General features: G+C 40.4%; 2 protein-coding genes across 7 annotated transcripts in view; both read right to left on the bottom strand.

Moving 5' to 3' along the window:
• The window catches only part of MAGI2 (membrane associated guanylate kinase, WW and PDZ domain containing 2), a 1,438,402-nt gene that overhangs the window by 664,568 nt on the left and 760,420 nt on the right, over window positions 1-13,414 (bottom strand). The window lies entirely within an intron of this gene.
• LOC122673778 (dermatan-sulfate epimerase-like) lies at window positions 2,137-6,152 on the bottom strand. The gene is given in 4 exon segments (XM_043871632.1): window positions 2,137-3,111; window positions 3,113-4,369; window positions 4,371-5,530; window positions 5,533-6,152. Coding segments are annotated over 4 exon segments (2,874 nt in total). The 5' UTR covers window positions 5,948-6,152; the 3' UTR covers window positions 2,137-3,069.

Genomic DNA, 13,414 nt, shown 5'->3' with positions numbered 1-13,414 from the left:
CCACATCATCTCCAGCATTTATTGTTTATAGATTTTTTAATGATGGCAATTCTGAGGAGTATGAAGTGATACCTCATTGCAGTTTTGATTTTCATTTCTCTCTTGATCAGTGATGTTGAACATCTTTTCATGTGTTTATTGGCCATCTGCAAATCTTCTTTGGAGAAATGTCTGTTAAGATCTTCTGCCAATTTTTGATTGGGTTGTTTGTGTTTTGACATAGAAGTGCTTGAGCTGTTCATATATTTTGGAGATTAATTCCTGTAGGTCACTTCATTTGCAAGTATTTACTCCCATTCTGTGGGTTGTCTTTTCATTTTGTTTATGGTTTCCTTTGCTGTGTAAAAATGTTTGTATAATTAGGTCCCACTTGCTTATTTTCATTTTTATTTTCATTACTCTAATAAGTGGGTCAAAAAAGATCTTGTGCAATTTAAGTCAGAGAGTGTTCTGCCTATTTTCCTCTAAGAATTTTAGTGTTCAGTCTTACATTTAGCTCTTTGATCCATTTTGAGTTTGTTTTTGTGCATGGTGTTAGAGAATGTTCTAATTTTATTGTTTCACATGTAGTTGTCCAGTTTTCCAATGCTGGGCTGGATGAAGCACAAGCAGGAATCACGATTGCTGGGAAAAATATCAATAACCTCAGATATGCAGATGACACCACCCTTTTGGCAGAAAGTAAAGAACTAAAGAGCCTCTTGATGAATATGAAAGAGGAGAGTGAAAAAGTTGGCTTAAATCTCAACATTCAAAAAACTAAGATCATGACATTGGTTCCATCACTTCATGGCAAAGAGATGGGTAAACAGTGGAAACAGTGACAGACTTTATTTTTGGAGGTTCCATAATCACTGCAGATGGTGACTGCAGCCATGAAGGAAAGTTATGACCAACCTAGACGGCATATTAAAAAGCAAAGACATTACTTTGCTGACAAAGGTCTGTCTGGTCAAGGCTATGGTTTTTCCAGTAGTCACATATGGATGTGAGAGTTGGATTATAAAGAAAGCTGAGGGCCAAAAAAATGATGCTTTTGAAATGTGGTGTTAGAGAAGACTCTTGAGAGCCCCTTGCACTGCAAGGAGATCCAACTAGTCCATCCTAAAGAGATCAATCCTGAAGGTTCATTGGAAGGACTAATGCTGAAGCTGAAACTCCAATACTTTGGCCACCTGATGCGAAGAGCTGACTCATTTGAAAAGACCCTGATGCTGGGAAAGGTTGAAGGCAGGAGGAGAAGGGGACGACAGAGGATGAGATTGTTGGATGGCATCAATGACTCAATGGACATGAGTTTGGGTGGACTCCAGGAGTTGGTGATGGACAGGGAGGCCTCTCATGCTGCTGTCCATGGGGTCGCAAAGAGTAGAACATGACTGAGTGACTGAACTGAACTATCCAGTTTTCCCGATAGTACTCACTGAATGCCTTTTCTTTGTTGTATATTTTTCCCTACTTTTTCCTAGATTAATAGACCATAGGTGCATGAATTTATTTCTGGCCTTCCTATCCTGTTTTATAATATTTCTGCATTTCTGTTTTTGTGCCAGTACCATAGAGTTTTGATGACTATAGCTTTATAGTGTAGTCTGAAGTCAGGGAGCATGATTCTCCCAGCTCCATTTTTCTTTCTCAGGATTTGACATTTTTTGTGTTTTCATACAAATTAAAAGGAAAAATATGTTCTAGTTCTATGAAAAATGCCATTGGTAATTTCACAGGGATTGCACTAAATCTGTAGATTGCTTTGGGCAGTACAGTCATTTTGATGATATTGGTTCTTCCAACCCAAGAACATGGTATATCATTCCATCTGTGTCTGTCATCTTTGATTTCTTTCATCAGCATCTCATAATTTTCAGAGTATAGGTCTTTTGCCTCCTTATGTATGTCTATTCCTAGTATGTTACTCTTTTTGATTATGCCATATTTTCATATATAAGCTTTATATATACATAGCATAAATGTATGAACAGTTATCTATTTGTCTCTATTTTATAATACCATAGGTCACATTTATGGAAGCTTTATATATACATAGCATAAATGTATGAATGGTTATCTATTTGTCTCTATTTTATAATACAGTAAGTTACATTTATAGCATTTTAACATGGCATATAGCAAAGTGGCTTTTTTTTTTCACAATTATAATGTTTATTTAGCAAAATAAACTTAAAGAAAGTTTTCTATTAAAAAAACATGAGAATTACATTCAAATTTTAGTTTCCCCATCTTCTTTGGTATTCAAATCAACAGTCAAATATAAAATATTTTATTTTGAAGTTAGTCATTGGATCTGTAACAGTTTTCCATAGAAGGAAAATACGAAATTAAGTTACCTGTAATTGTTTTACTTATTGAACAACCAATGGATGTGTAAAAGCAGTCAATTATGTGTATGCAGAAACCAACATCATCAAGGAAATGTTCATTCACTAATATATGTTTTCTGCTGGAGCTATATCTCAAGTGTTTAACAACCTTCTGCCATCATTTTACCATGTTATCTGAACAGTCACCCAATATGCAGACACTGTTATTCACATGAATTTTTCTCCAAGGAAGTTGACACCATCATAACCAGGACTTACCGACATTTATTTTCAACATGATCACAACATTAAAAAACTCTGTATTTTTCAAAATTGTGTGCCTCAGTCTTTCCATAAAATAGTATCTGGAGAGTGCTAATAGCATTAAATTAATATTAATAAAATCCAATTCTATCTAAGTCTCTTTCTCTTAAGAAGAAACAGTACTTAAAACCAGACTTTTTGTTCTTTTAAGAGTAGTATTATATGGATTCCTAAATCAGCCAAGCCAAACATTTCCAGAAACACCGTGTGACAACCAAGCTACCCTTATTCCTAATTCTTTGCCTCGATGCATACTGAGTTCTCCATGTCCCTGATTTCTTGTGTGGAAGTACTTTCCCCTTAATTTGTTAAAAAGAATCTGAAAAAAAAAAATCCAGTAATAAACTAGGGTAACGAATTTTTCTTTTCTTTTTTTTTTGCATAGACTTGTGACCACAAAACAATCAAGCCACTTAGAGTTTCGATACTAACACTGTGATTGGGAACAAGAAGAATACAACCATAATAAAAATACAGCTATCTATTAGAAGGACTGCATAGAGACATCTTTGGCCATGAAGACTCTGGGCCCTCTGGAAATAAGTCAGTTGCATTGCCAACATGGCAAAGAAAATAGCAATGTTGAGGATCAGAAACAGCCTGGTGTACGAGGCCGACAGCGCCGGGGCTCTGCTGTGAGTCGTCGTCACCATCCGAGCCTGGCCAAACTGGCCATTCATCACATCGCCATTTCTGTGTTTCTCGTATGTTATGTCTGCAAAATCTAAAAGGTCTTTCATTTCTTCATCTTCATCTACGGGCAGTTCTTTCTGGGCTAAGATCTGAGCTTTCTGTCAAACCTTTCTTTCATTGACTTCAATCTGTGCAAAAATATCAGGGACGGCATCCACAAATTTATAGCGCTTGCCTCCCCTTCGGTTCTTCTTGGACTTGCTCTGTTGCTGCTGCTGCTGCTGCTATATGGCAAAAATCCTGTCGATGGCCTCCTCGGTCTGTCTCTTATCTGAAAATCTCAGCAGGCGCTCGGCAGTCTTCCTAAAGCTGGCTGTGTTCCGGACGCGGGACAGGATCTGCTTCTCTAGCAGCTGGAACACGGGCTTAAAATGCTGCAGGTTCTGTTCCACCAGAGCAGCGTAGTCCTTCACCTCTGGGACAACGCTGCTCCTGATGGCTGAACTCCGGTCAAACAGAATTTTCTGCCGGTCAGCGATGACCTGAGCAAAGGCAGACTGCCCTGAGGTCTCTCCTGTCCACAGGTAAGTGGCGTAGGCATGCTCGCTGGTGGCTACGAACACATCCAGTTGCTGAGCATCTCCGTGGATGCTGAAGCTCTGAACATCGACGGATGGCCCTATGAAGAGGTAAGCTGCCCTGGTGACGGGACTTCGGAGGTGCGTGGTAACATTCACGTAGTTCGTCCCGTTGTAGGGATAGCCGCAAGGATATGTCACTGAAGCAAAGGTTCCTTTCTCACTGTAGCCAGTATCATCCATCCAGTACATTTTATAGAGGCCATCTCGCTGCCTGATGAGAGCCCCATGGACCCCGTCTACCACCGTCTCCTCGAAAGGAAAATCCACATTGTGGAAGAAGCTTGCTGCCCTCTCCAATGGGCTGTCCTCTCCCAGGTGTATCTGATCCACAAGGAGGAGAAGCTGCGGGTGCAGGAGGATCAGATTTCTCTGAACATTCCTCAGGTGAAGCTGAGGGTTGTAAGCGCCCACACCCTCTCCTCGGATGAAAACCACCCCATTTTTCTCCGCTGCGGGCAACCACTCTCCCCTGACAGCTAGCTGCCGGGTCGTGCTTATATTTAGACCATTTTGATGAGCAGTCTTCTGTGACCTGGCCCTCCCAGGGAGAAAAGCAGCTCTTGGAGGCAGCTGGGGAAAACATCAAAACATTGTTGAAGAAGGTGTACTTTGGCCCGTACAGAGCCTCGGTAATGAAAGGCACACCGTTGGGAGCAAAGGTAAATGAGTTTTGATCAGGATGTTCATGTCCTGCGTTAAAATTCCTCCAGCCTTTGATCCAGTCTTTGTATTTGTTCCTGTGGACAATGTCATATATTGCACGTCCCCCAAGTTTTCCTGACTTGAAGGAAAGGAAAGATCTATTGATTTCTGCAGGCAGCGCACTTCCGTAAGTCACAACGCCCCAGTCTTCAAAATAATGCAATGTCGGGGTGCCGAAATCTGGAGGGGGAACAGATTTCAAGCTGGCATCATACCAGAGAAATTCCGTGTGAAGAGTACACCAGCGTTGCCCTTTGGACGGCGTCCCCGGACCTTCCACCACACGGTTCCTTCTGATTTGGTCAGCCAACCAGTTGCCACTGCCGTTACGCATGACAAATTTATCCAGGAACACTAATTGGCTTTCTGGACCATAAAACCAGTTGTAATTTGAGTCTGCAATAGCCACAGTTCTTTGAAACCCTGGCAGAATGGTTCTATACATAAATGCAAAGTGTTGTTTAAGCCATGGGTGGCCAAAGTGGTTGATGTCAAAGTGCCTTTGAACAAGAAACATATACTGGAAGAGTGATCTAGTGGTGTAGCTGCCATATGCAACTCCTTCATAGAGGGAGCCATCTGTCACCTCTCGGAGCAAGACCAGAGACTTCTCCATGATGGTCAGAACTTGTTTGGTCCATAAGTAAGCTTCCTGAAGGTACCCTTGATTCATCAGAACCAGGCTTCCTGTGAGCAAGGCCATGCAGTTGGTGGGCTGATGATTGTGCAGGTATTGAAATCCCCATCCTCTCCTGTACGAAGTCTCATACATATACCCCGAGGCATTGGCAATCACTTCAAGAAACTTCTCCTGCTGTGTCTTGCTCAGGTAGTTGTACAAGAAGTCATAGGCAGTGGCAAAACCAACCAGGGAGTGAGCAAGTGGGACTTCATCCCAAGGAGCATCTTTCACCAACTAGGCTGAGCTGCCATCCTCTCCATGTAGTCTTTGGCCATATCTCGGGCTTCCATGTTCTCAGGATACAGCACCCAGAACATGGCTAAGGCGCCCAGGTTGTTGCCGTAAATCTCATTCCAGCGGGCGCTGTACTCCTTGGAATCCCAAGGAGGGAGGTACTCCAAGGGGCTGGACAGCATGGTGTTCACGGCCTCAGTGAGCCGGGCGGCAATGTGCTCGTGGGAGCTGGCGGCCCTCAGCTGGAGCTTGGCCACCTCGGCCCTGGAGAAGTACAGAATCGGGTGGCTATCGTAGTTGGCGTTGGTGAAGGGGATCATGACTTCTGGATTCTCGTCGGTGACGCAGGCTGACACAAAGCAAAACAAACATATGAAAAACACACTGGGGGCCCCCCGTGTGTGAGTCCTCATCGTGGCATCAGATCTCCAAATCTCCAAGGCAGCCAAACCATCTTCGAAAGATCCGCTCCCCGCCGCGGTTTCGTGCTCTCGGGCGTCGCCTCTCCAGCTTGGGCCCAGGCTCCGGAACCCCTTGCCGGCCCCCTTCTCTCCAAGGCGCCCAGGCCCCCGGCGCCCTCGGAGCCGAACCCTCAGCGCGCCAGCCGCGCCATGGGTGCGGGTGGGCGCCGCGCCACAGGGATGCGCCGCTGCAGCCTCAGGCGGCGCTACTGCGAGCCCGCAAAGTGGCTTTTAAAATACTTTCTTAATTTTAAAGAATGATTTTAAAAATTAAAGCACTGTTTAGTAAGTACAGTGTTTGATAAAAATTAATTTAAACCAGCTGGGTATATAGTTATGTGGAGTTTGGCTTGTTTCATCAACTATTTACTATGTCTAAGACACCGCATGAAATAATTTGCATTTGATGCTTACCATAAAAATTTGCATTTGATGCTTACCACTTGCAACTACACCTGTCTTTTTTTTGTTTGTTTTGAGATAGGAAATATGTCCATTGGAGTTATTATGGATTTACTGGGGATCCTTCTCTTAGAAAATGAGAACATTTTGGCATTTATGACATCATCTTCTTCAATCCTATGATTTTACAAATGAGAAGTATGGTATCCAGAGATGTTATGAGTTGCTTAAAATTAACACTGTGTGTTGTCCCTCACAGTCAAAAAGATGAACTAGGACTCTGTTTGATACAGAATTTGGGAACCAGGGGTATGTTAGGAAGAAGGGCTGATCTACTACATCATGTCACAAACATCAAAGACAGAGCCAGAGTCTTGCTCACTAGCACACCTGGGAAGGATGTGGATCTTCCAAAAAAGGGAAAGAATGAGGCATCATATTCAAGTACAGGTATTGGAAAACTGGAACCCAACTAATAGAGGAGACAGCACAGACCATGTTTTTGCTTATGATACCACTCATGCATGAAAAGCTTCCTTATTGTTTAACTAATCAACATTTTGCCCAGTCTGCACTCAAAGTAATCTCTCCCTTTTTTTTCCCCAGAGTTTTACTTATTTGTGTCATGCATTTATAGGGAGACTATACTCATTTTTTAAATGATGAGGTATGCCCAAGATGGCCTTGGTTAATACCTTCTGTCCTCGTGTATAATTATTAATACAGTGCCCTCCTTTTCTAAAACACCATTGGGGTGGATAGTAAATTACATGGTTGCTCAATTCACATAGCATTTATTTTTTATTGCCTTTCCCTTTTGGCAGTTTCTTCAGATGTCTATACCTAATAATGATCATGTAGTTTATAAATTCCATGAAGAGAGGGATATGAGCATCAGGATTAGGTTAGGTAAGTTAGGGCTATGCTCATTTAAGATGTTATTTCATATATGTGTGTGTGTATATATATATACACACATTAATATATGCATACATACATACCTACCTAAGGTAATCAGTATCTTTCTCAGTACCTAGACCATGATAGTATGTGCATGTGTACTAAGTCGCTTCAGTCATGTCCAACTCTTTGCGACTCCAAGTACTGTAGCCCGCCAGTCTCCTCTGTCCATGATATTCTTTAGGAAAGAACACTGGAGTGGGTTGCCATGCCCTCCTCCAGATCTTCCCAATCCAGGGATTGAACCCGCATCTCTTAAGTCTCCTGCACTGGCAGGAAGATTCTTTACCACTAACACTGCCTGGAGTGGAAGCTTAAGTTTTTTTTCTATTGATGTGAGTGATATGATGCCAAAGTGCTCATCAATATAAAGTCCTACTCAATTACAGGACATTTAAATAATCATAATTTTTACATGAACTAACTGCATGGATTTTAATCATGTTACCAAAATGACTATAGGAATAAAAACTGAAATGGCTGTAACATTTGAGCTATCACCTTACAATATTTATGGACTCTGTCATCCCCAAATATAGAGAATATTGTAAGAAATAAAAGGAGGAGATTTTATTTCACTTTTAAAATGATCCCTATCCTTCCCATAAAAATAAATACTCTAAGAGAGCAACCTCTATAAACTAATGACATAACTGCTAGGTTTTCAAGCTAAAGCAATTTACATAAAAAAAAATAAAACAACTCCATTTCATGCATATATTTCAGCTTAACTACTAAAAAAAGGCGTGGTTAGACTAATAATGAGGAATAAAATGCATCTACATTACCCTTACCTCACCCTCACTCACGGAATTCTACGAAATGTTACTCTTCAAATTTAAGTTCAGATGTCACTTCCATTGCGCCTCCTTCCCTCGACTTTTTACTTCTCTCCCCACATCCCTCCCTCCCAGGAGTCATATACTCTACTTTTGTATTCTTACAGACCCTTCTACATATTGATATTATAACACTCACCACATTTTACTGTAACTGTTTACATACCAATCTGCCCCACGAAACTGATTTCCGAGGAGTCAGAAACCAAATATTTTTCATCTGTCAATTCCCAGTATCTAGCTCAAAGCCTGTTACATACCCTCCTTCTAGTAAATATTTGTTAGACAAATGAATCAATGATTCAATCATTTAAAAAAGGGTTACAACTGCATGTTAAGTAAATACTCTATATAGAAGAAGCAACAATCTTAAATGAGTACAGCAGTAGCCCAAAAGTGATATATACACTATTGGCACGATTTGTATTAAAGAGAGATCCTTTCAAAGACACAACCTGTCCATAATCACAGAGTCACTACACTGAAGTAAAGCACAAATGATTTCGAAAGAGAAAATGCTATCCTTCGATTTAAACTTGCAAAAGACAGATGGGAGTACATGCAGCAGTTTGAAGCAATGCAATGGAATCATTAAAACCTTAGGAAGCAAGACCAATGAAGGGAAACTGTGTTCAGAGATAAAGTGCTTTCATTTTAATGAATCCATAAGAAAACCAGACCCTGGTCAGTTCTCTCTACATGTTGCTGATCCCAGAAGCAATCAACCAAGCAAGCAACTCTACAAAGCCGGTATGGGCAGTTTAGCTAAACCAGTGAAAAAAATCAGTCAAATTGGTAACTGGACATTAAGAAAATCAGATAGAAAGCAAAGAGTGCGACTGAGGTTTTCCTTTCATCTATCTTTCTATTCTACACAAATAAAAACATAAAACAAAAATAACTGGAGATGTGTATTTGATTGTTTGTTTCGAGTCATAAGTTATTACAGACTTCTTTGGATGACTGCTCCACACAACCTGAAAAAATAATGAGGTGCTTACAGTTCCCCCAGAGTCTGCAGATGGACAGAAATAGCCTACGAGCCATTAACATGGATTTATGTTTATGCACATAATCTTTAATATATACACAATCTTCTACAATATTATTTGTGTACATATAGCATGTACTGCAATGGAGTATAATGAGTTATCATTATATTCTTTTTCCACTAATTGAACACTAAGATTCTTTAGGCGATGAACAAAATAAATGTGGCACCCTCGAGAGAAACATGGACTCTCTTAGGTCAGGGGCTTGTAAAAGTGGGAGGTGGGTGTGATTAAGGGACAATAGCAAGTGAGAGAGGATATATTTTCCGAAATGCTAACTAGCCTCTTAGTGTTCATATATCAGTACCAGAAGGGGCCATTTGAGACCACTTTCTACTTCTAGATAGGATTATATCCACGACATTTCTAATAAGAGGGGTAATCCTGTTCTTAATATCCTTCAAAGAAGATTTAAACACTTTCATTTGTAACCTATGTCTGAGTTTTGACAACACTTATAATCAAGTCATTCTTTGTAGAGCTGACCTAAATCCTTCTTAACCCAGTAGGAATTTATTTCTTCTGTGTGCCCCTTTAGAGGAACAAGCTTATCACCTTCTCCCATATAGTCTTTCAGATACTTAGCTAATATATCTTGGGTCTAGAGAAGGCCTGAGAGGGCTGGGATAAGTACTAAGCTCAGTGGATCTTGATGCAGGCCTATGCTTGGAGGGTGGTCATAAAAGTGATTGTTAATTCTCAGGGCCCTCACACTGACAAGCCACAGCTGAGCTGAGGAAGAAGGACGGCATGGAATTATCTCATTGGGGGGCTCTACTGGCAAATTCTTTGTTGGTAGGGTTATCTTGCTCATTGCAGGACATTTAAAACGCCAGCCCCCATAACACGATAGCATTTAAATGCTAGTAGCTTGCATTCTCCCATCACTGTGGCAATCAGAAACACATTCTCCATCACTACATTTCCCAGGTTCTCACAGGGGGCTAACACTGGCGCTGTTTCCTTGAGACCTGCTAGACAAGCCCTAGATTTACATTCATCAACTGGGCTAGAATCAAATGGTTTGCAGATGTCTATACACACACACAAAGTCAATGGTTTTCTTTGGTACATTTTAAATAAATTTAAATGTTTCTCTCTCCATACTCTAGGTCTGTTACAAGTCATAAAGGATAATGTTACTAACAGCAATTACTGTTGCTTGCTAATTATCTGTTATCCATGAGCTTCTGTTTGCCATTTTTCACAAGTTACATTATTTAATATTTAAGAAAACCATCTTTAGGAAGATCAACATCCTCATTTTAAATACAAAGAAAATGAAGATCAGAGAGAGTCACGAACTTGTTAAAAGTCATTCAGGTGAGAATTGGGACTGAACTGACATCTTCCTAACTTCAAAGTCATTACTATTTGCAGAATCAATCTGCCATATATGTTGCCATATATTTGTATATGTGGGTCCTATGCACAAAAATTGTGCAGTAGTTTGAACATTCTTCGGCATTGCCTTTTTTTTGGATTGGAATGAAAACTGACTTTTTCCAGTCGTGTGGCCACTGCTGAATTTTCCAAATTTGCTGGTATATTGAGTGAAGCACTTTCACAGCATCATCTTTTACAATTTGAAATAGATCAACTGAGTTCCATCACCTCTCTTAGCTTTGTTCGTAGTGATGCTTCCTAAGGCCTACTTGACTTAGCATTCCAGGATGTCTGGCTCTAGGTGAGTGATCACGACATCATGGTTATCTGGATCACAAAGATCTTTTTTGTATAGTTCTTCTGTGTATTCTTGCCACCTCTTCATAATATCTTCTGCTTCTGTTAGGACCATACCATTTCTGTCCTTTATTGTGGCCATCTTTGCACGAAATGTTCCCTTGGTATCTCTAATTTTCTTGAAGAGATCTCTAGTCTTTCCCATTCTACTATTTTCCTCTATTTCTTGGCACTGATCACTGAGGAAGGCTTTCTTATCACTCTTTGCTATTCTTTGGGACTCTGCATTCAAACAGGTGTTATCTATCCTTTTCTCCTTTGCCTTTAGCTTCTCTTCTTTTCACAGCTATTTGTAAGGCCTCCTCAGACAACCATTTTGCATTTTTGCATTTCTTTTTCCCGGGAAAGCTGAGTACCGAAGAATTGATGCCTTTGAGCTGTGGTGTTGGAGAAGACTCTTGTAACTCCCTTGGACAGCAAGGAGGTCAAACCAGTCAATTTCCCAAAGGAAATCAATCCTGAATAGTCATTGGAAGGACTGATGCTGAAACTCCAATACTTTGACCACCTGATGCGAAGAACTGACTCACTGGAAAAGACCTTGATGTTGGGAAAGATTGAAGGTAGGAGGAGAAGGGAACAACAGAGGATGAGATGGTTGGATGGCATCACCAACTCGATGGACATGAGTTTGAGTAAGCTCTGGGAATTGGTGATGGACAGGGAAGCCTGGCATGCTGCAGTCCATGGGGTCACAAGGAGTCGACACAACTGAGCGACTGAACTGAACTCATCCACCCCCCCAAAAAAAAGAAAGGTCTGGCTGGAAGATAATAGTGCATGTGTGACAGGGGGTGTCACAAGCATAAATAAGTTACTTAGACTTGAGATAGTGAGGAGAGAAGATAGCCAGGGACAGTACGCTAGGAAAAATAGCAAAAAGAGTGGAGTCGGGGAAAGAAGGAAAGGAGACCTTTTCATAAATGTGCTCCTTGTACAAGGTTGGGTATTAATTAGGAAACTTTAGGATCACAACCTTCATAAGATAGAATAATTACACTAACATCTTACTCCAGTGGTAAAGATGTTCAAAGGGATGGTCTACAGAGCAAAGACAGAAAAGTAACAACCAAGTAAAAGTTTTTAAAAACTTGTAATCATAAAAATTTCTCCTACTTTGACACAAGAGAGAGCATTTGATTCCTGACACAGCGTTAATTCTAAAATGCAGGTAGAAAATGGGTACATTGCAAATGCCAGTAATAGTTTCTATTTCTATCTCCCAGTGAATAAATATCATGATTTAGGGAATCAAATTTTGGAGTCAAGATATATAAATCTATGTTTTATAGTTTTAGATATGTTCATCTGAAATGCTTAGCATTTCTCAGGAAAGACTTAAGAGTTTTTAAAATTTCTTGATGAACACTTAAAAGGGTTTTACTTCCCACATGATATTAAAAAAAGGAGGAAGATTAAAAAAAACCATAAAATATGGTTAATTTTAAAACTCTTTTGCTTCATTGTGTGGAAACCACCACTTTAAATCTTTTGTGGCTGAAAATTATGAGAAAATAGTAAAGCATTTAAGAAATAAAAATAGTAAATTACTGACAGGATATTGGTAAAATCTGAACGAATTAACTTGTAATAAAATTTGGAGTGAGTATGCGGAAGGAAATACGGACAGGAAGTACTGATCAGTTTGGCTAAGCAACAATTCATGAAAAAAAGCATTAGTGATAAAGTAGGTTTTGGAGGACTTAAAATCTGAGTCTTGACCCTTATAGGAGGCCACTGAAGTGACTCTTGATAGTCTGATTTATAGTAAAGGCTATATAATCAATCTTCCCTGGTGGCTCAGACGGTAAAGCGTCTGCCTACAATGCGGGAGACCCGGATTCAATCCCTGGGTGGGGAAGATCTCCTGGAGAAGGAAATGGCAACTCACTCCAGCATTCTTGCCTGGAAAATCCCATGGACAGAGGAACCTGGTAGGCTACAGTCCACGGGGTCACAAAGAGTCGGACACGACTGAGCGACTTCACTTTCACTTTCATATAATCAAGAGGACTTATCTGGAGGCTATTACAAAAGTGCTACAAGAGAATACCCACTGGAAAGAGCTAATAGAACAGAGGAAGAGCAGAGTTTACATAAAAATCAGATGTCCATTCTATGAATTGAGTGCCTTGGAGGATGAGGGAAGATGGCCTTTGAGGAAAGAAACCAAGGGTTGAGAATGAACAATTAAGAAGCGGCAGAGGAAAAATCATTAGATTATTGATTAGGGGGTCAGTGGCAAGCTTTGAGAAATTTCACAAGGACTTTTGGGAGAATGGAATTAGAAAAGAGACACAACTTTAGATCATTGTCCAGCCACCTTGGTTTCCTAATGCTGTTTTAATGAACTTAGCATTGATTCTATGTGCTAAAATCTGCAAGGCAGGACTATTGTACAAATAATAAAGTGTTTCTCGTGT

The sequence above is a fragment of the Cervus elaphus genome, chromosome 18 (genome assembly GCF_910594005.1).
Source record: "Cervus elaphus chromosome 18, mCerEla1.1, whole genome shotgun sequence".
NCBI lineage: Eukaryota > Metazoa > Chordata > Mammalia > Artiodactyla > Cervidae > Cervus > Cervus elaphus.
This window is presented reverse-complemented; position numbering and strand designations above follow the sequence as displayed.